At 38.3% G+C, this 25,760-nt stretch overlaps 2 protein-coding genes across 3 annotated transcripts; one reads left to right on the top strand and one right to left on the bottom strand.

Moving 5' to 3' along the window:
* The first annotated feature begins 155 nt into the window (after nucleotides 1-155).
* LOC139141774 (small ribosomal subunit protein eS4) lies at nucleotides 156-15,524 on the top strand. Its single transcript, XM_070711424.1, has 7 exons — nucleotides 156-213; nucleotides 1,070-1,147; nucleotides 2,658-2,838; nucleotides 5,536-5,633; nucleotides 8,541-8,712; nucleotides 11,007-11,117; nucleotides 15,287-15,524. Exons 1-7 carry the CDS (start codon nucleotides 211-213, stop codon nucleotides 15,427-15,429), a joined length of 786 nt encoding a protein of 261 aa, XP_070567525.1. The 5' UTR covers nucleotides 156-210; the 3' UTR covers nucleotides 15,430-15,524.
* Nucleotides 15,525-17,381: 1,857 nt separating this feature from the next.
* Nucleotides 17,382-25,760, bottom strand: LOC139141773 (isoaspartyl peptidase/L-asparaginase-like). Of its 2 annotated transcripts, none has more exons than XM_070711422.1 (4): nucleotides 25,627-25,760; nucleotides 24,419-25,025; nucleotides 21,957-22,110; nucleotides 17,382-18,285 (listed from the first exon to the last, which is right to left on the bottom strand). In XM_070711422.1, exons 2-4 carry the CDS (start codon nucleotides 24,965-24,967, stop codon nucleotides 18,002-18,004), a joined length of 987 nt encoding a protein of 328 aa, XP_070567523.1. In that variant the 5' UTR covers nucleotides 24,968-25,025; nucleotides 25,627-25,760; the 3' UTR covers nucleotides 17,382-18,001. The 2 variants fall into 2 exon arrangements, with proteins under 2 accessions (XP_070567523.1, XP_070567524.1); XM_070711423.1 differs by having other exon boundaries at nucleotides 24,419-24,979; nucleotides 25,627-25,759.

Genomic DNA, 25,760 nt, shown 5'->3' with positions numbered 1-25,760 from the left:
TCATAAATTTATTTTGGAAGAAATAATTCTCATTAATCCAACTTTTTGCAATGTCAGATATCGATTTTTGAGAAGTCGGACATGCGGATTCGGATACAGATATATTGTGGCGCTGCAATTTTTGCCTGAAAAAGCAAGTAAGCTAGGGGGTTTAAACTTCACCTTCCGTGTGGAACGCTGGGTAATCTTCCTCTTACTCCTGCTTCCATCATGGTAAGTAAATGGCACTACAACCACGAAAATCAATCTACGATCATCCCCGTCAAATAAAATGATAAACCTTCCAGGTTTGTTTCAATAAATTCTCCAATGTTTTAAAATGTGATCACACAAAATATTTGTATGCAGTACCCCATAAGGACACACACACACGGCTTTACTGTAGAAGTAATGCTGTGTTCTCCTCAAATATTCACAAACATGGCGGCGACCACATAGGTACGCAAGGCGATCGAATGCAATGCGTGCGGGTAAATACAGAAATTTTTCGCTCACAAACTAGCCGTTTAAGAATAAATGCAAGATTCGTAAAGGGAAGTGTATCTTGTCCAATCTTCCCCATGTTTTCGGTCGGAGTGTTCTTTGTAACAGCAGTTGTCGGTGTATTTGTGTGAGTTCAAAATACACGATCTCCTAAAATCCCGGTTTCCACAAAACTGTGTAAATTGATAAATACCAACTGCCAGCCCACATTTGGGAATTTTATTATGTACAACTGTACTAGTTGTGTATTTGTGTATCGATGGAGGCCGGTTCAATTTGAGTTCGGTCACTCCTTTCAACTACAATATTATACTGTGCGTATTTTTGATTACTGGCACACGTGAAATTTGTAAATTATCAGTGTCATACAAAGATTTTGTAAGACATTGCATCAATGGATTGCTCCAGTATGTAACCTCACATCAGGGATTCATCCATCATGTGTTGGTGACTTCTATCGATAAGAACATTCAGTTATTGGAATTCCCTTGCCCTTCACAAATTTTAATAAATATTGTACATTATGTAATGCACTCTTCTTCCCCCATAACACATTGATTTAAAAGTGCCATTTTTCACATGACAGGCTCGTGGGCCAAAGAAGCACCTCAAACGGCTTAATGCGCCAAAGCATTGGATGTTAGACAAGCTAACTGGAAAGTTTGTAAGTATAAATATCATAAGTATCATATTTGGATCAAGGATCCGATTGTTGTGCTTTCTTAGCTCATCATACAAGATGAAAATGGTACATTACATTTGTATGAATGAGGTAGTATCTGTTGTTCAAGTCAGACTGAAAGTATGAGGCATGCTTCATGAAAGGCTATTTTGCTGTAGAAATCTGTGCAAAGCAGTTTGTATCAAAGGGGTAAATTAATCACAGTCATTATGTGTTTGTGTGGAAGAAAGATGTACATGATTCCATGTTGGTTGTTATCTCTACTTTTGGCCTGATCGAAGCCATGCTGACTAACTATAGTAAGATGTGGTCAAACCAGGCCCATATTATCCCTTCTCTATTTCGGTCGCTGTTTTGATTTAATTTGAATGTCATCATGGCACTACCCAAGAGAAGAACAAAGTCTATCACATCTTCACATCTGTATTTTTAACCCTTTTCCTACCAAGTACATATTTCAGCACCAGGCCAAGATGGTTAAAATTAATGAAACACAACATATTCCATATGGTGTATTTTAACATAATCCTGTACATTTGAAAGCTGTTGAAAACATAAATACTGTAAACTTGTTTTTTTTTGGACTAAAGATGCTATAACAGACCAAGCCAAGTTGGTGAAAATACGTCATGTATCATATTTATAGTTAATCACATGTAAGGTCGGGGGAATCAAGAACAGAGAAAAACTGTAACATTAAAGATAGAACTATATTAATGTCAGCAAGGAAATGTGCAGAGTGAATCCAACATGGTTAAGCGAGCGCAGCGAGAGCTGCCGAAGGCCGTTCGCGAAGCGAGCATTGAGACTAATGTGTGTACATGAAATTTAAAATGGAATCACTATATACCTACGAGTTTGAAAAGAGTGCACTACCGGTTGTTTACATGGAGGGGGCCATTTTGAATACTTTTACACAGATTGCGTGAAATTAAAGATGTCATCTACCACAAATCCTACTCGACAATGTGTTTTTCTGACAAAAGAACCTCTCTGTTCCAAAGAAAGTCAGAAATTTAGTTCAGAATGACTATTTTCGATCACTTTTGAAAGCCCGGTTCGGTCATCACTGTGCGTTGCCATTTTGAAACAAGCCAATTCACGCGAGAACGAACGCTCAACTCATGCAAGAATTATAAATCGTGTGCTTGGAGAGCTACCGACGGGAATATCAAGTACTTGTTTTACATTAGACTGCCTCTGTTCCCCGCCCCTGTTACAATAAACTGATTGGAATCATGTAATTTACCAGTTTTAAATAATTTTCGTTAGTGAACTTGGCATTCCGAGTTAAATTGCTATAAATGCTATTCTAGAAAACAATCGACAACAATTCAACCTCAATGGCCAAGATATGCAACATGCATCAAACACAGAAATTAGCATGCTATTGCCTGAAAACATCAATGACGATATATCCTACGCTGCGCTCGCTCTCAGGTCAGACCTGTTACATATTAGAGTTTGACTGACTCAAATAATTGTTTGCTAGGCACCAAGGCCGTCAACTGGACCCCACAAGCTTCGAGAATGTCTGCCAATGATGGTGTTCTTGAGGAACAGACTTAAATATGCATTAACTGGGGATGAAGTAAAGAAGATTTGCATGCAGAGATTGATCAAAGTTGATGGCAAGATAAGAACAGATATCACCTACCCAGCAGGTTACATGGGTGAGTTACATGTTCCCAAGTGTCTGTCTCAGAAAATTATTGTACCATTAAAGAATGCCAAATGCCAAGGATCCGATTGTTGTGCTCTCTTAGCTCATCATACAAGATGAAAATGGTACATTACATTTGTATGAATGAGGTAGTATCTGTTGTTCAAGTCAGACTGAAAGTATGAGGCATGCTTCATGAAAGGCTACTTTGCTGTAGAAATCTGTGCAAAGCAGTTTGTATCAAAGGGGTAAATTAATCACAGTCATTACGTGTTTGTGTGGAAGAAAGATGTACATGATTCCATGTTGGTTGTTATCTCTACTTTTGGCCTGATCGAAGCCATGCTGACTAACTATAGTAAGATGTGGTCAAACCAGGCCCATATTATCCCTTCTCTATTTCGGTCGCTGTTTTGATTTAATTTGAATGTCATCATGGCATTACCCAAGAGAAGAACAAAGTCTATCACATCTCAGGGATTACCCTGGCTCAAGAACGGCATGAGATAAAATCGCACATGAAAAAAAACAGTTGGAGAATTTCAAAGTCTGTGGGAAGCGGACCTAACTTTCCCTGATTTTCTGCATATTGGTTAATTTACATAACAATACACTCAGTGAGACAGTTTTCGGACGACCTCAGTTTTCAGACATTTAATGACATGCTGTTCGTTATACTCACTTCGCTCCGTTTTGATAGCGTTTTACAAGTCATGCTACAACATATTAAGTCAGGTGACGCTGCCGTCCCGTTTTGGATTTTTTTTTTTTGGTAGAAGCTATTTCGGGCTACAAACTTGGTGAAGTTAGCCACACCGTACGATACGAGGTGTCGAACGCAACACACAGGGACAGCCCGTGTCCGATATCTAAGCGCTATACACGTTGAAATATAGTTGCGTCGTCCATGGATTAAACGTAACAAATTATCACGAAATATTTCCATATAGTTTTTTAAACACATCGAAATTGAAAATCAGGGTTCGAAGTTTCAAAATATCAATATTTAGCCCCTTATCACATTCAAAATACGACGTCCGATTACTGCGATAGCAGTCCGATTACATGCACTCAACATGGGGGCAAAAATTTGGCAACTTTGACCCCCTAAATGCCACTTCTGTCTGTGTTAACATTTTCAGGATAAACGCAATAAAGTTTCGAAAGGTATGATAATAAGATTTCGTTGTGCTCGTCATTTATGAAACGGCTTTGGGCGAAATTCACTACCCTGTCCGAAAACTGTCACACTGAGTGTAGTTGTAATCGGAGGTGATCGAATCCATACTTTCTAGTGCGGGAGTAACAGAAGTACAGTAGTCCAGAATAGTGCATTTTCGTTTTTTCTTCGCACTACCACTCGTACTGGACACGAACATTCCTTCAAAAGCGCCATTTTGAGCGACGACAACACGCTGTACATCAGCAATGAACACTTGCTGTATCGACTCCAATGATTTGTCAATGAACACAAAACTTCCTGTTGGCAACCAATCACAAACGCTGTTGAAACGGGTAACTCTGCAACAGCTTTTTTCTAGCGTAATTATAGTGCTCTCTACGGCGACACAATGAGTGGTTCTGTACTGAAACCTGCCAAATATTACCGATGAATTTAGATCGCGTAAAGGTATCACGTACGCGCCATTTGAATTATCGGCGCGACTTTTTTGCCCAATCGATTTTTTCTGATTTTTGAGCGTAAATATCGCGTTATCGCGCCCCAAAGTGATCCCTGACATCTTCACATCTGTATTTTTAACCCTTTTCCTACCAAGTCCATATTTCAGCACCAGGTCAAGATGGTTAAAATTAATGAAACACAACATATTCCATATGGTGTATTTTAACATAATACTGTACATTTGAAAGCTGTTGAAAACATAAATACTGTAAACTTGATGTTTTTGGACTAAAGATGCTATAACAGACCAAGCCAAGTGGGTGAAAATACGTCATGTTTTGGCTCAATATCGCTTTTTACTTACTTGGCTGATGGGGAAGTGATACTGTCTGGCAGGAAAAGGGTGAATGTCATGCATACACAATGAGATGTAAAAAGTATGAACGTATCAGACATAAACCAGCCCTCTAGGGGAGAAATAACTTGAATGTAACTTGAGAAATTAGCAGAATCAGAGATCATTAGTTTGGTTTGAAATTACACAATAGATGTAGTAAAAGATGTAGCCAAAAGTGGGTAAAAGTTTAGTTCACTGAAGTGAAATCTTTACACCGGATATTTTATGGTGTTTCAATAGAAATCTGTCATAGACAGTCTTGTCTCAGTAGTTTGAATTTGGCACTTGACTGTTGATTGGGCTGTTCTCTTTACACAGGGTTGTTGAGCTGTAGGTTTGGTCTACTGACTGTGGACCAAGCATGGTATAATATGCAATGTTTTGACATCTGCTGAGGCCTACCCATTAGTTTACATCAATAATTTTATCATTTCCCTCCAATGAGTCTGGAGAATGCAGTTATGTTGGTAGAAATAGAAAAATAAATCAACCTTGCATTCTGCTGTAAAATTTAAGTTAAAATACAGAATAGACCAACAAAACGATCTGTGTAGGAAACAGAGAAATAGACATAACAGGATTCAACTGTTTGCAGAGTTGTTACTTGACGTTATAACAGTGTGTGTGTATCAAACATTGAATATCAACAAGTAGCAGAGTTATGTTTTATTGTGATTTGCTTTCAGATGTTGTTACTATTGAGAAAACAGGAGAAAACTTCAGGCTTGTCTTTGATATGAAGGGACGTTATGCAGTGCACAGAATTACCAATGAGGAAGCTAAGGTTTGTACCAACCTGTATGGTCATTTATTTTTCAAAATGATTATAATCAGTGCTACGGTTTCATCTGCCTAAAATTGCTGTTAATGTGGAGTTTATTGTTTACATTGGGCAAAAACATTGAAATTAATATTCTGTGCATTATTTGAATGAAAAACTGCACACAAATGAAAAGAAGGATAGTATACACCTGATCAAAAATTTCCCATTCCTCCAGTTAATATTCCTTTGGGCAACAAACAAATAAGCACAGACGATATCATTGTTTACTCGTCTTTACTTTCTATTTTATTGATGAATGTCCAAGATATAACCCTTTTTCTGCCAAGTCCATATTTCACCACCAGGTCAAGATGGTTAAAATTAATGAAACAACATATTCCATATGGTGTATTTTAACATAATACTGTACAGTTGAAAGCTGTTGAAAACATAAACACTGTAAACTTGATATTTTTGGACTAAAGATGCTATAACAGACCAAGCCAAGTGGGTGAAAATACGTCATGTTTTGGCTCAATACCGCTTTTTACTGACTTGGCTGATGGGGAAGTGATACTGTCTGGCAGGAAAAGGGATAATGATGTATGCCTATCTTCATCATGTGTGCTGCAAGTTTAAGTTAATACACAATGATATGGACCCACACTTAGCAAGAATCATTGTGTAGTTGTAAAATGTTCTTGCTCGCTTACTTGCTTGCCTTCAAACAAGACTTTAACCCTTTTCCTGCAAGTCGGTGAAAATCCGCTTGAAATTCGGTGTAGCTAGAAGCTGAGCAGCCACGGCCGTTATCCTCCTAAGGCGGTGGAAATCGGGCTCCTTTTTGGTACCCCCCTTTCCTGCCTAGTCGACGGAACTACGTGTAGCAAACCCTTGCTCACGCTAGGGGCGTTCGAGGACAGGTTTTGGGCGAGGAACGGCGTTTGCTCTCGAAATGGGTTAACAGGGAGTCCAAGGACAGGGAAAGGTGCAGAAACCTGTCCGCCAGTCCCCCACACCCGAGGGGGCTGGTTTTTTTTTTTACCGCTTTTTAGCGGACTTGGCAGGATAGCATGGTGACGTTTTCTGGCGGAGTTGGACGTACTTGGCTGCCTGGCACTATAGAGATTGCTGCCGAACTTGACCAACTCGGCAATGCTAATCTAGAAGGCTACCTCTTGCAAACGACTTGGCAGATATGCCGATGGTGCGAGACGAAAGTCACTTATTCAGTTGTGCGTGACTGAAAATGAGAACGTATTTTTGACGGGACGGCTCGACTTGTTCCTCCCATGGAACGGATATGAACGACTCCCATTACAAACTGGTGTCCGACGTACTAAGCTGGGCTTCAGCTCTGCAAGTTCAAGCCAGGCAACGTCCTTCACTGCCTTGGCCGTGCCATTCAATGGACGTAGCTTTGGATTTTTTATTTATTCCACCATCCGAAGTACTGGCTCTGGTTTGCAGGCAAACGTATCCTCTTGCCGATGCATTGGTAACTACGTACGCTGTTTGCGTACAGAGAATTCAAAAGGGCACATGAGGTCAATATGCTACATGTACGGGGATACCGTCTGCATTTAGCAGGGACTGCTTTTGTTATGCAAACCAGCTAGCAGTACAATATGGCTGCCAGCATGTGGACACGTCGATGGCTAGAACAATGGAAGCATATTGCGTTGCACCCGTGCATCGCAAAAGTGAACTGAAGACTTGGGGGTAGTGACTGGTTATCACTGGTTAGCTGCAGCCCAAGCCATGTCGGTACAAACCCGTACCTGACTGAGGACCACTCGATTAAGTCAGTAATGAACGGTAACACTCGTAAGCCAACTCCCAACTGAGCTGGCAAAACTACGTAAAGCTGTGCTTCAATGGCTCAGCCATGTCGTTAATACAACGGCAAAAACGTAGTTTTTGTGCTACACTGCCAAGTCGTTGGAGGTACGTATTCAATTGACCCTACCCTGGGGAAACAGGACAGGTTTGACGGTGCTGCTGCACCCCTAGCACGACCCTCAGGGTCTCTGACTAACAGACGAGTGAGGTGATGTTTGTGCCTAGCGACGTACGTAATACTGAAGGAGTTTATTTCCGAAAAAATAAACATGAAACGGCAATAAAATGACGCACTCCCAGGGGCAAACAAAGCCGGTGACCTCAATTTTTTTCTGCAGCAACCCTTGAGCTCCTTCCCCTGTCTACGGGCATGTAGAAATTATCGAAGTCTAACACGTATAAGTACGGCTAAAACTACCCTGAAAATGGGCGATTTCTGCCAAAATGGCTGGCAGGATAACATGCAGGAGAGCCAATCTTTTGCAGGCACATATTATGGGGCGGTTTTCTACTGACTTGGGAGAATAACGGACAAGGGCGCTCGGCAGGAAAAGGGTTAATAGAAAGCAGGTAACAGCAATGTAACAGGATGAATATCAACCCTTATCCAGGGATGTAGAAAATAGCCAGCAGCTGAAATTTGCCGGCTGTGAAAATTTAGCTTCAGCAAAAAATCAGGACATTTTGCACAGACTTAATGCACACATACACTACTTACAACGGCCTGTACTTTTATTTTGCCATCTGTAACCAACATTTTTGTACATCCCTGTTATTCAACTAAACCTATCACTTTCCGTCTCAAGTCAGTAAAAAGCAGTATTGAGCCTAAACCTAAACATATTTTCACCTGTACTTTGAATGGGATTTTGTTGCATATTTTGAGGTAGTCTGGTTTTCATGGGACTTCAAATGTTCAAGTCTTTGTTAAAATACAACACATGGGATCTGTTGTGCCACACTGGTTCTAACCAACTTGACCTAATGACATATGAACTCAGCAAGACAAGGGTTAATGAATATCTCCCTCTCATAGAATTTCTAAAACCATTTTTGTGATGCCATTGTATTTTATCTTCCACACAGTACAAATTGTGCAAAGTCAGAAAAGTGAGTGTAGCTCCAAAAGGTGTTCCATTCATTGTGACCCATGATGCTAGAACCATCCGCTACCCTGACCCTCTCATCAAGGTCAACGATACAGTCAAAGTAGACATTTCTACAGGAAAAATTACAGAGTTCATCAAATTTGACAGTGGTAGGTATACTGTTGTGTTGTTATTAGATGACACACAAAAGTTTATCGCAAAAATATGACAAAGACCATGCTGGAAACAGCAATGTTTTGTGATCAAGATCAGGGTTCTCAAAAATTTTTGAAGTAGCCGGAAAATTTAGAAAAGTAGGCGGTTAGCTTAATTCTGTATGCAACCAAATTCCCTGGGCGGGCAGGGGGGGGGGGGGGTATTAAGTATTTTTTTTAATTTGAAGACATTTCTGGGCAATTTTAGGCATTCTTAACACGTGTGTGAGAAGCTTTTCCTACACACACAGGGGAGGGTTTCAGGGAGGGGTCCCCCTCCCTGTGTGCAAGGAATTTTTAAAATTTGAAGACATCTTAGATTAATTGCATGCATTGTTGTACTGTATGAAAGAATATTTCAGCATAAGAGTGTTAAGGTGATAAGGATTTTTTTTTAATTTGAAGACATTCCTGAGTAATTTATGTATTCTTATGCAGTGTATAAAAGGCTATTTCAACATACACACATGTGAAGGCTTTCAGGGAGGGAGTGTGCAAGAAATTTTTAAATTTTAAGACATTTTGGAGTAATTTCATGCATTCTTGTACAGTATGAAAAACCATTTCAGCATACAGAATAATTATTATCTCAATCAATTTACAAACTGTTTTCGTGGGATAGTTCAGTTCAGAAAAATTAATTTGATATCACTCAGGCCTGTCATTAGGATAACTGCATTCAGTTGGCAAGGATACTAGCAAAATTTCACCAGATTGCTGTGTAGAATTATATTTAGCTCATGACTTGAACAAACATTTTGAAATACATCTTAGATAGGGGTTTTCACAACCCAGAAAACTATCCGCTAGAATCCTGACCAGTCTGGCTGTACAAAGTTTTTTACTGATTTAAATAAACTTGACTGAAGATACAGTAAAATTGGTATAAACAGTTTATTCATGCAATTCAATGAATTATAGGAACACAATTTTCAGTGATTTCAATTCACTGTACTATTAAATTTCACAATAAAACGAATCCGCGAGCTGATTATTGATTTTTTGGTGATGTTGAATATAATTAAAAGAAAGAGAGCTAAATTTCAGTGTTCATGTTTGATAAAACCTCAAACTAACGACACTGAACGCCAGCCTGTACTACACCGTGTGTGTACAAAGCACCGGCAGTCAATTGTAACACAGTACACACAACGCGATATCGGTCGACCTGAAATTTGACACTGTGATAGACGTAACGTTTCAAAGGTACGGAAAGGGAGACCAAGTAATTTTTTGTTTATTTAGATTTGATCTAAAACCTCGCAAAACCTACTCTTACACAGAAATCAAGTTTTCAAGCGTCGACTTTCTCTTCCGCGAAGCACACAACCACGGCCCCTCAACAAAACGCGATGTCGATCGACTTGAGTTGAATATTGACATTGTGATCGACCATGGATGGATTGACATGGCGTTTCAAAAGTATGAAAAATGAGACTCAGTAACTTTTGGTCGCTTTAGATTTGATCAAAAACCTACCAAACCCATCAGACAATACCCTACTCTTACGCAGAAAACCAAAGCTCTCAAGCGTCGACTTTCTCTTCCGCGTTTGAGCGAAACAACGTCGGCTTCATTCGGAAATGGTCGGCTATTCGCGGGCATTACGTAATTGTATGTTTGTCCAATGTTCGGCTATACCCGATGTGAACGTCGGAATAATTCGGGCTGTGATCGGGAAAGCAGGGTTGACCTCGAGAGCGATTTCCCACGTTCGCTGATCGCGGTACTACAGTGATAGCAACAAGTTCACCGCGTATATAGCCACATCGGCTCTTCTGAAATATTATTTCCGGCTTGCAAGACCACCAAAAATCAAAATATTGTTATCAAACCAGAATTTTGGGGCTAGAGCGAAACAGTGCTGAAAAGTAGCCGGCCAAAATACAAAAGTAGCCGGTCAATTTGGCCGGCATCCGGCTAAAAATGAACACGCTGCAAGATGTTCTCTGTATTATCATGAAACTAACTTTCTCTTCATTTCAATGCGAAGTTGTTTGTATTGTCATTTGTCTTGGCATACTTTATGATCATTCATGAGTGAAGTGTTATAAAACACCTTTCCTAAAAAGTGATGCAGCCAATGTCAATCAGAACTTAGCAGTTTGAATCATAGATATGTCTTTATAAAGAGGTTTCCTGTAGTTAACTCAGCATTTTCAATAGTAAGGCATTAATCACATTGTACAGGTTGATTAGATGAGTTTAAAAAAAGTTAAATCTCATAACGCTTTTTATCTACCTTCCAGGTAATGTTTGCATGATCACTGGTGGTCGTAACTTGGGGAGAGTTGGCGTCATTACAAACCGTGAACGCCATCCAGGATCATTTGACATTGTACATGTGAAAGATGCAACAGGTAAATAGCATTCAGTGACATAGTTAACCATGTTTAACCACAGATCACAAGAATAGTCTTGTGGTTTTCAACAGATAACATGTAAAGGGATGTATAATGATTAATTGTGGTACTAATTAATGATTTACAATGGATTATAGTTTTGCCGAGGAAATGAAGGTGGCGGTTTCATCCCTTCATAAGCTTTCTTTGACGAAATTCTGCATGAAGAACTAGACTGTGTTGTTGTCATAGTTGTCATTACAGAATAAGTTTGCAAATGACCACATGCAATTTGTTGTCAGACAGTTTGTAATCTTATCTGATAGTTGGCTAGTTCACTTGTTTACAAGTTGCAAAATCAAGTTCAAAGCTTTTATCATGGCTCAGACAGGTAGAGTTTTGGAATGATTTGTCTTTTAGAAAATTATAAACTAGTGAAAGGTGGTGATTTTTGGAAAGTTGGCAAGTTGGAAAGTTGGCAAGCATTAATGTTTGAATTGAGTGTTGCACAAATATGACCCAGATTTTATGGCAAATGATGGCTAAAATTTCAGTGAAGGCCGATGCATGGAACACCGAATGCAAAAGACAGGTTAGTGATATGATCACCAAAGGGCATTGAATTGACATGGCAAAGAGTGTCTCAAATTTTGAGCTGGAGACACATGATAAAAATTATGTTCTTGTTGAATAACTAACCCTGCATATTTCATATGAACGAGTGAATTCATGCATGTCAGCAGTCATCTAGTGGACATACAATTTTCAAAGTGTCCGTAGTGTTTCATTCAGGATGCATCAACAGGGGGATTTTCCTCTTTACCAGAAAATGTAGGGAGATTTCACCAGTTCATGTGTTCTACTGGTATCTCTAATGTGTGACTGGCGCCATTGGGGGGGGGGGGGGGGGGGGGGTGGCTTGTCTCCCCTTGACAAATTGCTAGGGGGTGCCAATATGTCAACAGAGGGGGAATCCCCCTATCTCCCTGTCTAGATGAAAAACTGTGCACCTGATGTTTGAATGATGAGAACCTACCTCTATGCCATTGGTGAGCAGAGCAAATGCAAATATACAATAATGAAAATAGTGTTCAGCAATCATTGATGATGTTTTGAGAACTGTCTGTCAGCATTCAGCATGTTAAATTCAAAGATTGGGAATGCCATCCAATTTACCGTATTCCTCCGATTCTAAGACCCCCTTTTCAGAACCAAAGATGACAAAAAAGATATGGGGGGTCTAATAAACGGATGTCACCGCGAAATCGAACGTCGAAGTTAATTTATGCTAATTTATGCGATGTTATGCAAATTTTTATGCCAATGATTTTTTGATTCACGCTACAGACAACTCATACTTTGTGATATCAACTCATGGCCATGCTGTGAAGATACTGGCAGTCGAATCTGTACAAGTATAAATTAATGGAGATCCACAAGTCTTGAAATATAACGTATTTGCCATACCTTCTTTTACTAAACAATACAATAGCAATAAATCTTTGTATTTCGTGAATAGATAATCACCACGAAACTTTGTACAACAAGTACGTTCCTCAGCAGCAGCTAGCTCCCCATACATAGCATGGCCACAAAGGTCAGACAATGAGTGAAGGGAAAGTCCCTGAAGTTCCGCTGGCTGTGATTGGTCAATTTACGCAATAGGTCAAAGGTGTCAGTGCATGAGGTCAAGGTAAAATTCTGTTCAGTGGGATGGTGTCCGTCCGATGTTTTCTATGTACGATTTTCATTTACTGTACTCCTTAAAATAAACGATCAATTACACGTCGTGAGTTTTATTATTTTGCTCCTAGTTTCAAAAAGTCTAACCGTATCTCGAAACGAAATGTGATCTTAGGAACAGGCAGGCTCGAACAGGTAAAGTGTTGAGGCATCGGCTGGCCAAGACGAAAGATTTCAGCGCCAATCTGCTTTATATTTGATGTGTTGAATTTTTGGCAATACACCCTGAAGTTTTTTTATTACTTGTATCGATGACCGAAATGTCTCCTGATCTGGAATTCAGTCATCTATGATCAACTGTTCGGAATATGGTACGATCATGCACGTTTTTGTTCTAACTGTAAGTGTATAGGGCCGTTTAAGCTTATGAATTGGGTATTTGTTATTTTTCCCTCGCAAGACTTCGAAAGCGTGCATAATCTTGAAAATCTGTTACACTATCGTTCTACTCATTGCTGGGACTAGTTCAGGAAAGGACACACACAAATGCCGTTCAAACAATTAATACCTTCATTACATGAGAAAAACTACAAAATTGATGAAACATAAACGGAAGAAATTCAAAGAATTTTCAGTTCATGCGCGGAAGAAACTTTGGATATCGCGTTTCGTTTGTCAACACAATAATTGCCCTCTTCATCTAAGTCAAACCAGTCGAAGTCGATATCGTCTTTTTGAAAGATTTTACAATGCCAATGATATTTCTATTTTCACAGGTTGCTTATACGGTAAAGTTGAACGTAAGAGAAAACTTGCAGCTCTTCACAATGATCACAAAAGAAAACTTACGTGATAGAAATCTGTTGAAAAAATCTTCTTATACTTTAATGGTAAATTTGAACGTAAGAGAAAACGTGCAGCTATTCACAATGATCACAAAAGATACCTTACCTGAAAACTGTTGAAAAAATCTTTATAAGCACACCATTTAAAGAGCAACTTTTTATGTGCCGTAGTCTTTTGCCTCAGTAGTATGAAAACAAAAGTGTAAAAGTTGAGTGAAGCAAGTTCAAAGCTCGTGTCATTCACACGTCCCAAATTTTCTATTGATAACGGCAACAAAAGGATTTCCCGACATCGTCACAAGATCCTATAAAAATGCGTCGATTTATCGTAGACTTTATTTTCCGAAAAGTCATAAGACAGTGCATGGTCGTCATGGGCAAGAAAAAAAGTAATTATTAAAAACATTCTCGCTGTCGGCATGCCTAACTACCGTCGCAATCAGCTAGAACTTGGTTTGCCGTATGAACTTCGCCGAGATGCAGACAACATACACGATCGAAATGCTGTAGCCGTTGTTCAAGATGGTTGCAAAGTTGAAAGTTTGAAGCGAGATGCAGCACTCATACCGGGCACAGTTACTTTCGAATATCATCGATCGTGACGTGTCAGTCAACAAAAATACTACTTGAAGGCAAAGAAGAAAGCATTCATCCATTCTCCAAGAGTTGGCATGGCAGAGAAATGTCACGTCGGTTTTTTGGCAAATAATGCGGCTGTACCTCTGCTAAAGCAATCAGTCCGAGGTACCGTGGCTGTTTTCACCGTACATATTCACTAAAACAGACCAAATCATGCCGCTGACCAAAAAAATGAAACGGCCCTTTTAAGGGCGACAACAGTCTCCAAAAAGAGAACTACTGATACCCAAACTTTTTTGTGTTTGTATGAGTGTAAATTGTGTTTGTTTGATCGTGATGAAATGAGCGAATCGTACTTGATCGACAAGTCCGAAAACCCGACGATCCTAAATGTTCATTTCATGGTAGCCAAATTGCATCGAAATGTTCGATTCGTACATAATCAGATGTTGAAAAATCTGCTTATTTTGATGGTAGCAAAATGACAGTAACGAAAAGACGACATTGTACTAGATCGAGACGCTAAAAAATCCAACTCTTTTATATTGTTCATTTAGGTAGTGAAATCCAAGTGTAGTTTTATCGCCAGGAAATGATAGAACTGTTCCCGATTGACATGTTCCAAACCCCAACAATAGTGTGCGTGTGTGTGTGAGGTTTGATACTTCACTTTGACACTTGTTTGTGACTTTGATAAGCAACGTAGGTGTTGTGGATATTCTGGTCCCATTACATGACAATGGCTCTATTGTTCCAGTCAAAATTCGGGTGTACTCCCCTGGGGGTCTTATAAACGAACTAACAGCTAATTACGAATTGATAAAATAATCCTGGGGGGTCTTATAAACAGACGGGGTCTTAGAGTCGGAGGAATACGGTAACAGGAAAAAATGATTAATAACCTCTTTGTGCAGTTAACATTTCAAATTGTGTTCAAATAAAAGGAAAACCCTGTTTGCCAACCAAATAAGGGAGAAATGGCACCTCAAAGAGCAAAACTCTGAAATCTGAAACATTTTTTGTCAAGTTGAAGCTGGCATGTTATTCCAGTATGACCAACAGTATTTTGTTTTGTTCCAGGACACACATTTGCCACCCGTCTGACCAATGTCTTTGTCATTGGCAAAGGAAACAAACCATGGATCTCTCTACCTAAAGGAAAGGGTGTGCGTCTCACTATTGCTGAAGAGAGAGACATGAGAATTGCTCAGAAGAGTTCATAAAAATCAGGACTGTCTTCAGTGTAATGTAAAAAGGGACTTGAATTTCAACTGAGCAGTCTCAATAAAAGAGGCAAATGAATTTGCTTACTGGAAAATACCTGCATCTGTGTTTTTTTATGAGCTCATGAATATGTATGTATGCAATTGTGGAGGAAAATAGGTCCAGGTATAGGTATATAATAGGTATAAAATAGGTATCTTGGACCTAAGTCTCCTGTTGCGTTGCCAAGTCAAGGCTCCAACTCTTAACTCTCGGAGGCATCATGGGCCAGTGGCTAGAGCAGTGGACTCACGATCAAAGGATGGCGAGTTCGAGCCCCGGCATGGCTGTGGTGTTGTGTCCTTGGGCAAGGCACTTTATTCCTCATTGCTTCTCCCCACCCAGGAGTGATGGGTACCTGGTAGGACAGAGGTTGTTATGTGTGCGTTTAGCTCTGCTGCGCTTATTGGCTGCACATGTGAGCTGTTGTCTGCTCCCCACGGAGTTGAGTGGTATCATATTAGGTCCAGTGACCAGGGGTAATAATAATTGTAAAGCGCCTTGATCACATGTAATTGTGGATATGTGCGCTATATAAGAACCAAATATTATTATTATTATTCTTAACTATATCATTTAGGGATTATTTGTACTTTTAAGGTCAAGGTGACTTTTTCCGTCAAAGTGGATATTAATTTGCCCTTGATTTTGATCATCGCCCAATATTACTGTGTTTTGTGTGATTGATGTATCTCGGCTGTGTATAGTCACGCCAAAGTCTACTTAGTAAGGTGTAGCTCACACCTTGAATAGAAAGACAAAAAACTTTCACTCAAACTTGGCAGTTTGGATCTTAAAACCATACCTTTTCAAAGCAGGGAATAAATATCAGGGGTCACCATGCAAAATTTGGTACTCTTAAAAACAAATTGCCAAGTATTTCATTGAAAACGGCTGCCATCCCTGTGTTAACTTGGTGGGAAATGTTTAATTTTCTATTTTCACAAAAATAAGCCAGAGAAAAAAACTTTAATCCAAGAGCGTCAAATTGATCCTGTACAAGTGGTTCAAGTATCTGATATCTGTACCTGAGGCATATTCTACCTTGATTTCAGTTCCACCACATACAGATGACCTCAATATAATGTTGGTCACTGGACCATCCATTTTGAATGATGGTGCTGTGGTTTGATCAACTGTCTTTAACACTATGCAAAGCAGAAAGTATAAGAATCATTGTCTGAAGATGACAAATTCTTGAAAGTCCACAATGCTCAGCAGAAGTTTGAAATTTGTGACACCTTCGGAAATACCCGTAGAACCAGTGGTCCCCCATACCATGTGCATCCTCATCGTGTATTGTTTGGGCTGATATGTGAACAGCAATGCACTGACAATAGATTAGGTTCCTGTGTATCATAATGACGGATCATGTACAAGATCTCTCTGATCATCACTAATGTCTAGGTAGTGGATGGAATGATTTATCCAGAGTGGAAAGGAATGGACACGCACAGCAACATGGTATGGTCTACATGTATGACCTATTTCTTGGTGTCTATGTGTAGGAATGTTTTGATGTTGTGTCGTAGTATTTTTATATTGAACACTGAGGGCGCTGTTCTGTAAGCATCTCAATGCACAGAAGACGTCAGTTCACAGTACACTGCTGAAATGAATGAAACTATTTGTGAATCCTTCATAAAGTAGTCACACTATATGATTTTAGAAGATCTGTACGGGGAATACTATTCAATTTGCACATGAAATACTGTTATAAACAATCTAACACTTTCTGAATTTGATGTGTAAATTTCCCTAATACATGCAAATATACAGGCCTGACAATTGACCATATAACAGCAGCTTTGACATCCTAGGGTAGTTGATAAAGTTGTTCAAGGCTGGGGCATGCTAAAACAGTGGTTACACTGATGTGATGAAAGAAAAAACATAAGTGACTTTGTCATCATATTTTGAAAACCTTGCTATAATACATATGTACTTGTGAAAGATTGCTTTAAAGTACGCTATGATTGTAGAAATACTACAACTGCAGTCCTGTATGTAAAAGCCAATCCTTCATGAATTTAAGCAATTCACATCAATTTTATGCTGTCTGAGCTTGCTAATATGCAAATTTTCATGTTTTCTCGCATAGAAGAACCTAGTAGTAGATTGACCAGCATGATTTTTCCATCTACATGCAAACCTTGTCCATTCATATGTTAGCTTGATTTTGGAATAGTGACTTCTCTTAATCTATACTCATGACTTGTGCTTTCAAATCACTCCATTGATGATTCATTTATGGATGCTCCTCTATGTGTAATCAAAATTAAATGTCAAATATTTGTACACAACGGATACATTGAGGTATCTAAACCCTAAAAAGAATATATTCCGTTTATCACATGTACTGCATAGTTAAATATACTCACTTAAAGTATACTATAACCTTAAAAATCACAAAGTATATTTCAGTTTATTGTACAACATTCATTTTGTTTAGATGTTTCTTTGTTCAGTGTGGTCAATTGAAAACAAACAACTTGCCTTAAACAACTCAGATAATGTTCAGAGGAACCTGTACTACAGTCCTGTGGACTCAAACTCATCTGGATTAATTCCATATTGTATTTTACCATTTTTTATTGATGCAAAACACAAAAAATCATGTGAACAATGAATACCAATGTTTCCTTGTTTATCAATTACTATTAAGCCGGCCAAACAACCCTTTGAATCTGATGGTTTAAGACGATCTACCAAGTACTGTACAGAGTTCACGGCAGCATCCTGTGCACTTTGACCTTGTTCCAAGTAGTACATTGCTCTTGTTGCCATATTTACACGCATGATATCCTCACCTATCCCTGAAATCAAATAAACATTTATTTAAAAAAATGCTATGACTCAAAAATAGTAGTGTCATTCACAAAATACAGTCATGTAAAGATGAGGCCTTGGGATAAGTGCATGGCATATTGGATGAGCCACAGGCATATCTTACAACATATTAAATTGTGTATTGTATGATTTCAATTCCATGCGGTAAAATAATAAACAGTAAAAATAATGAACAATGTACATTTTGTCATTTCTGTAACTCATGCAGGTCATACAGCCAAAATATAGATCATGTAATGTATTCTTGTATGTCAACAGCACTGACACAAAAAAATCTTATCAGCAGTGTTTTCTCTGCATGTTTATGGAAAAGGGGCAATTTGTACCTCACACTGCAAAATTAGGGGGCAGACTTAACTTTTTAGGGGCAGTATTTTTTAAAATGTCATGGCGATCAAGACCGTCACTTCAACATGCCTAAGCTTGAGGAAAGCTAGAATTTCCAACAATTCCATCATGGATACAATGGTTCAGCTTCTGCTTTCAAACCTTAATGTTATGAAACATGAACATAAAATTGCACTAGCGTCCATGAAGACTAAATCACAAGTATAGTTACGTATTGGCTGTTCTTTTTGGTGCATACACTCAACGTCACATACATCACCAAAAAACAACAGGTGATATTTTTTTCTTTTCCGATGGATGATATCACAGTGGTAACAGCAAACTTATAGTTTACGATGTATTTTCTGATGTTCAAACTATAACTAGTGGTATTCTGCAAGGATCCATTTTAGGGTCCTTGCTATTCTTCATTTATGTAATTGATATGGAATGTGCTGTGACGTGTAAATTGTTTTTATATGCAGATGATTTGGCTTTGTTAATTTCGGGCAAGAATACTACCGGTACAGAGGTAGAGCAGCAGTTGAGTCATGAACTGTCGAGTATCAACAAATGGCTTATTGACAACACATTATCCCTTCACCTTGGAAAAACAGAGTCAATTTTATGTGCTTCTAAACGCAAACTAAAAATTAACTCCAAATTGTCAGCGGAAATTGATCAATTGCTTGATGGAGAGTCTGTGGCACGGTTTTGAGCAAAATAAATGCCAGACTTAAATTCCTCTATCGGAAATCTCAATATTTAGACTCAGACATCAGAAAATTATTAGTTTCCTCTCTAATCCAATGCCATTATGACTATGCATGTTCATTTTGGTTTGCCAGTTTAACTAAGCATAAAAAATCTAGTGTACAATATTCACAAAATAAATTAGTCAGATTCGTTCTAAATTTACCTCCTCAAACACATGCGTCGACCCAGCATTTCAAAACAATTGGCTTGCTGCCCATAGAACATAGAGTACAGCTGCTAAAATTGAATCACGTTTATAAAGCGATCAATAATACTGCACCTTGTTATCTCTCTGAACATTTTAATTTGACAGCGAACTGCCATACATATAATACTAGATCAAGCTCATATTCTGTTCGTTCACCAGCCTTTGGTTGTCATGGTCAACATTCATTTCAGATTACAGGAGCTAAGTTATGGAATAACATTGCTTTGAGTATTCACAACTCTAGCCATTGTTCTCAAGTTTTTAAATAGAAGGTCAAATACTAATTATATTACCATGCCCTGCCTGTCGCATTTTGATTGGGCGAGCTGAACCACGTGACTGACCACAAATACACAGTAATGGTTTGTTTACATGCCCATGAATATGAATAATAAGATTTACAACTCAAAGTATCGTAAATTTAAGCTCAAACGTAAATCATAATCAATCACAAAATGAAATGGAGCACTTGTAGGTCAAGTTGAGATACTTTTTTCTGAAAACATCTCCGGATTTGCCAATTTTTTACAGCGCGCATGACAGTGCGTCACGTGTTGCTCAGTTTCTGGGGCCCAGTTGTTGTTCACTCCTGAACTTTTTGGAAATTTTGACGGTTTTCTTGGGTTCGCTGATAATATAATGGAAATAACAGACTCCGCTCTGACCATTAATGTTTATTTGTGGGCGCGGGCTCGAGGAAAACCAAATAAACTGGCCCGGCAAGCCTCGCCCATTAATTTTTGGCTTTCCTCTCGCCCTTGCCCACAAATAAACGTTAATGGTCAGCGCGTCGCCCGTTATTTCTATATTGTACTCAAAATTGGAGGGCTAGAGCAGTTATGCCCTGCTCCAGTTGCCGTGGACAGTTGGTTTGTTTGCTTGTGTAGTGGTACCATTTTTAGTTATTTATGTAATGATCGGAGTGACACTGTCTCCATGTGATTTTTCGTTTTCTTTTGAGGATCACAATGGAAATAAGTTTTTAACTTTTTTGTGCAATCCTCGGCAAGTAATTTTCAGTTGTGTTTCTTTACTGTAACAGTGTTGTTGTGCTTGGTGTAATTTTATCTAGTTTTTTTTCTGTATTTATTTAATATTCTGTATTTTTCAATTTTTCCTGAATATTTGCCGAATCAAATCAAATCAAATCAAATCAAATCACGATACTTTGGTCACTATCACATACATTGTAAATGCACGGATGCTTTTGTTTAGTCTGTGTTGAGGGCCAATGATTTAGTGCGTAATTTCTGTGATTTGGGTAACTTTTCAGGGCAGACAATGGTGGAAATGTGCAATTTGCACAGTCACCCACTCAACAGACAATCATTTATGGATGCAGTTTTATGGTAAATACAGAAAAACAAAAGAGTGAAGGTAAGAAAAATATGATATGTTACCAGGTAACATAAAGACATCATAATGCTTCAGTTTGTTTCAAATTTCATAACAATACTGATATCTCACTATCACAGTGGTGAAGGCTTATTTTTCTTACTAAAAAAATTGCAAGTGATAAACTGCCATCAATAAGTGTTTCAAAGGTATATCAAAAGTGTATTTTACATTCAACAAATGGTTTTACATTTTTAGCAGAATCAACAGAAACGTTAGCTGGTACTTTTGACTTTCTTCTCTGAACTTACTTTGATCTCAAAGTTCAGGTCACAACCTGAAGGTTCAAGTATCCTAGTAAAATGTCAGTAGCCGTACCATTTGATTTTTTTTCACTATTTTTGATTTGTATGTCAATTGTAAGTTCTTAGTACTCCCCAAAACATCTTGAAACCTTCAATTTACCGTAGTTCGTCAACACAGTGTCTATACCTGTAAAATGTACTGTTATTGTTTACATTTGAATTCTAGTCCAGACCAGAATCACATGTCAACAATGACAATGCAGTTTACACATGTACAGACTGCCTTGATAAGCTGAATACTGTGTATCTCAACATGCTTGGAGGCATATAACTGTAGCTGACATTTAAAACAAACTAGTGAAAACAATTCTCAATAATAACAGTTACTTCAACACCTAACGGGATACTATAGATTGTTTTTCATTTATGCAGGATTCTAGCATTTTCTGACTGTTTGCACCAGTAAAAGGCTGTCACAAAGAATGTTCGGAAAATCTTAAATGATTTATGAATCTAAAACAAAACCAAGTTCAGGTAAAAAGTTTCAACATGAAAAACTACAGACTATACTGGTGCTTCAACTCTGTCTGCAACTCTGTAACAAACACAGTTATGATGAATTCCTAGTCTCAGTTGAGCTGTACCTGAATTCACATCAACTATTTTGCATAATAGCTGATGACCTCCTGGTATACTGTATACCTACCAGTGGTTGAGCAGGCACCAAAATGATTATCTGCATAGCCACCACAGCCAGGCAAGGCACTGTCGCCAACACGGCCAGGTAGAGCAAGACTTAATCCCCCAGTGGATGTAGCGCAGGCCAGGTTACCATTCTTGTCTAGGGCTATTGCTCCCACCTGCAAAACACATTTAAAGGCCCATGAGCTGCAACTCTGCGAAATTTGTCCGACCTCGAGGTACCTCCAATTTCCTAAGATATTCATTGAAATCTACAAATTGACCAAAATAGTCATTAACTGTGCCTAAACAACATTTGCTTGTGGAAGAATAGGCAAGAAACTGAACAAATTTTGATTCATTTTAAATTTCTTGCCATTTTCAAAATCTTGCCATATTATGTGATAAAAGGAGAATTTTTGGTCTAAGTGGAACAAGTACCTTTCCCGTCTTTTCAGTTGGTTGCACCATGTTACATTTGTAAAGATTCAAATTTGTACATGCATCATTTACGCTGTTTATCACGTAGTTGCATGGAGGTGGCCATATTTGAGTGCAGCACCTGTTTATTATTTACCCTTACTCACTGAAACCTCCCCATGCATTCCCACTCACCTGATAAGTATACTTGAGTAAACATCTCTGAGTAATAATATTTCTATGAACTTATTTTAATCTAAATATAAAATCATGAAAATAATATCAAAAGTTGCAGCTCATGTGCCATTAAGTTACGCTAAAGTATAGTTTTAGGGATTGAGAATACCAAATTAATTTTGAATTTGGTGACCAGTGAACAAGTACATCTACAGATATTAAATAATCTACAGATGTGAAACAATAGTTCTGGACGTTTTACTATGTATTGCAAACCTAAGGACACAGAATCTTTATGGAAGTTGTTTTGAAAGTGTTCCTGCATGGAAAGTCTGTATACAGGACTGATTTCTTATTGTTTGGGAACAATACTTGGACAAGCGATCCCAGTATTGCTGCCAGACATCAAACCAGCAGTTGCATTGCCTAGGTGTCACAACCACAGTAAACCAGGTTGAAAGGTTTGTATGAAATCACTGTCTCTTTCTACATTCCAGAGTTAGTTCTAGTACAGTTGTGTGGAAGGACTGCACTTGAACAAACGTAGGCTTGCAATGTAGGACACATTAGCTATACTTTTAGCTCCAGGGAATTGAGTAATCTTGTTGTTGTTGTTGTTGTTGTTGTTGTTGATGGTGATGATGATGATGACGATAATTAAAAGAATTTAAAAACAATATGTCATTCCTTGCTGTTGTTTGTCGATGTTGTAGATAATTGTAAAAGAAAACTGTAATCGTGACAAAAAAACGACGTAGGTCGCCCGACGTCACTCCCGTCCTATAGGTTGTATAATAGGACGGGAGTGACGTTGGGCGACCTACGTCGTTTTTTTGTCACGATTACAGTTTTCTTTTACAATTATCTACAACATCGACAAACAACAGCAAGGAATGACACATTGTTTTTTAATAATTTTTATTATCGTCATCATCATCATCATCATCATCAACAACAACAACAACAACAAGATTACTCAATTCCCTGTGCTTTTAGCTCCATGTACCAGTATTTTTCTATTCTATTTGTAAAATACAATTTCTTGTTCTACTCCTAAAATTATGTCAAAATGCCAAGTTTTCATTTTGTCAACATGGCCGGTCTCTATGTTTGTCTAATGTACTATGTTATTGTTTACAACTAAATTTTAGTCCAGACAAAAATTCATTTGTCAACATGGAGGGGGCGCTGCACCCAACACAGCATATTTTGCTCAAAAATCACATTTTTGCAAATATTTATTCAATTTTAATGAATTTGTTAACCGAAGATTAAAATATTGGTTGGGTTCACCTTGTAGCTTGTCAAGCAGTCGTAAGTTGCGTGATAAAGAAGTGTTAATTTATGCAAATGCATGCAAATCACCCAATTTCCTGGCTTCTTTTTCCTCCAAATTTTGAAATTTCCAAAGAATTTAACTCCACTCTGGCTGCGTCAAATTTTCAGAAATTTTCACATTATGTTCTTTAAATGCTATATAACAAAACAAGTATTTTGTTTGGCAATAAAGTTCTTACATTTTGAATAAGAGGCATTTTAATTTTGCTTATCATGATTTTAATCAATTTTTTTGAGTGTCAGTCTTTAAACCCTTGCCATTTTAGAATGAGGATAGATAATGCCAAATTAAATAATCGTTTTTTTTCTACATATACTCTTCTTTCAAGTGAAATATTACATTTCAGAAAATAGCGTCAAGTTTTTGACTTAAATTAATTTTTATCATTAATACCAAAATTGAGGTAATTTTACCCCAAATATACATCCACTTCATGCTTTGAGTAAACTACGGTTACCATAGTAAACTTTACAGTCTCTGCTTTTTGAAAATATATAGTATAGAAACTCCCTCATACTATATTTACTATCAGAAGTTCAATGAACACATACCGTGTCTTTGCCAGTGTCTTTTCCCAACACAGTTTCCTTCTTTGCATCATTAACTCTACCCTCTTCCCTTGCAATACTAATTGATTCCAAAAGCCGCCGTGACCGAGGTGACATGAGAGTTTCCATGTCAACAGTTTCCATACCGACTTTTTTAGCAAAGTCGTTCGCATATTGAGCTGTTAGAAGACAATGATTTGTTTTCTCCATCACCTGTTCTGCCAAATAGACAGGGTTAGCAATGTTCATTACAGCACTGACGCCACCACACTTCAGGTTTTTCCCATTCATTACCATGGCATCAGTCTGAATTTTACCATCTCTGTTGAGTGTAGAACCTCGGCCAGCGTTGAAATTCTCATCATCTTCCAAAACACTGACAGCCTCTACAACAGCTCTCACAGCATTGCTGTCTTCACTTTGTAAAATCTCATATCCCCTTCTTGCTGCCTTGCACAGCCCATCGACGATTGCTTGCTTGTTGTCAATTTGCACTGTAAAGTCTGCACCGCCATGTACAACAATCACAGGACGTGCCATCTTCTCAGCCATTTCATCAGTTTCCTATCACACCAGGATTATGAAATTTAATGTTGGCAAGATGACATCCCTAAAGTGGAAAACATGATAATTTACAAAGTGGACTAAAGTTTAAGAGACAGACGTTTAGTTTACCAAAAATATGTATCTGTCCAAAGAATTTGATATGATTCATATTATATAAAGTCATTTTTTCAGTTATAATCGAGTTTCAGAATTTGTGAATGTACACAACTGTTGCTTCACTGTAATGTTCCACATAAATAAACTACCGGTAAGTTGTATTGATTAAAGTACTGCATTGATCTGGCTTGCCCCATTATAACCATTGTGTACAGGAATAGTGTGAGTATCATATGAAAATCTATCATCATGTACTGTACACAGCTCACAGATGCATACTGACCCCGTATCAAACAAACAGTCAGATATGTTGCATCCAATGTCTCTCTTATTTACATACATGTCCATTTCAGATCTATCATATAAACTTCTTCAATCCATCAAAACCCTGTCAGAAGTATTTGCCAATCATGGGAGAGGTGAAAGTTGTCTGTGGGGTACGTCCGTCCATGATTCAGGTGAACAGTTCGACTTGTAATATTCGCTTTCGACTGCATGTATCACAAAAATTGCACACAAATCGCAGCGATGCTTGTAGTTGTACGTACCTTCACTGCAAGGCTCTGTAATTCCACCTTCTAATAATCTAAGTTCTGCATCACTACAGACACTAGCGAGTCGAGTGTCCTGTCTATTCTATGCATTTGTCCGGGTATGACCTTTCACATAAGGTCACATGGGG

Source organism: Ptychodera flava, chromosome 10 (assembly GCF_041260155.1).
Source record: "Ptychodera flava strain L36383 chromosome 10, AS_Pfla_20210202, whole genome shotgun sequence".
Classification (NCBI taxonomy): Eukaryota; Metazoa; Hemichordata; class Enteropneusta; family Ptychoderidae; genus Ptychodera; species Ptychodera flava.
This window is presented reverse-complemented; position numbering and strand designations above follow the sequence as displayed.

What these genes read in the sequence shown, in the direction of transcription:
- LOC139141773 (XM_070711422.1), bottom strand. Translation starts at nt 24,967, where the DNA reads ATGGCTGAGAAGATGGCACGTCCTGTGATTGTTGTACATGGCGGTGCA. An exon ending in AAGACACTGGCAAAGACACG is followed by an intron (nt 22,111 to 24,418) that starts GTATGTGTTCAT and finishes TGTGTTTTGCAG; the next exon opens with GTGGGAGCAATAGCCCTAGA. An exon ending in TGGTGCCTGCTCAACCACTG is followed by an intron (nt 18,286 to 21,956) that starts GTAGGTATACAG and finishes ATTTGATTTCAG; the next exon opens with GGATAGGTGAGGATATCATG.
- LOC139141774 (XM_070711424.1), top strand. An exon ending in ACAAGCTAACTGGAAAGTTT is followed by an intron (nt 1,148 to 2,657) that starts GTAAGTATAAAT and finishes ATTGTTTGCTAG; the next exon opens with GCACCAAGGCCGTCAACTGG. An exon ending in GTTCATCAAATTTGACAGTG is followed by an intron (nt 8,713 to 11,006) that starts GTAGGTATACTG and finishes TCTACCTTCCAG; the next exon opens with GTAATGTTTGCATGATCACT.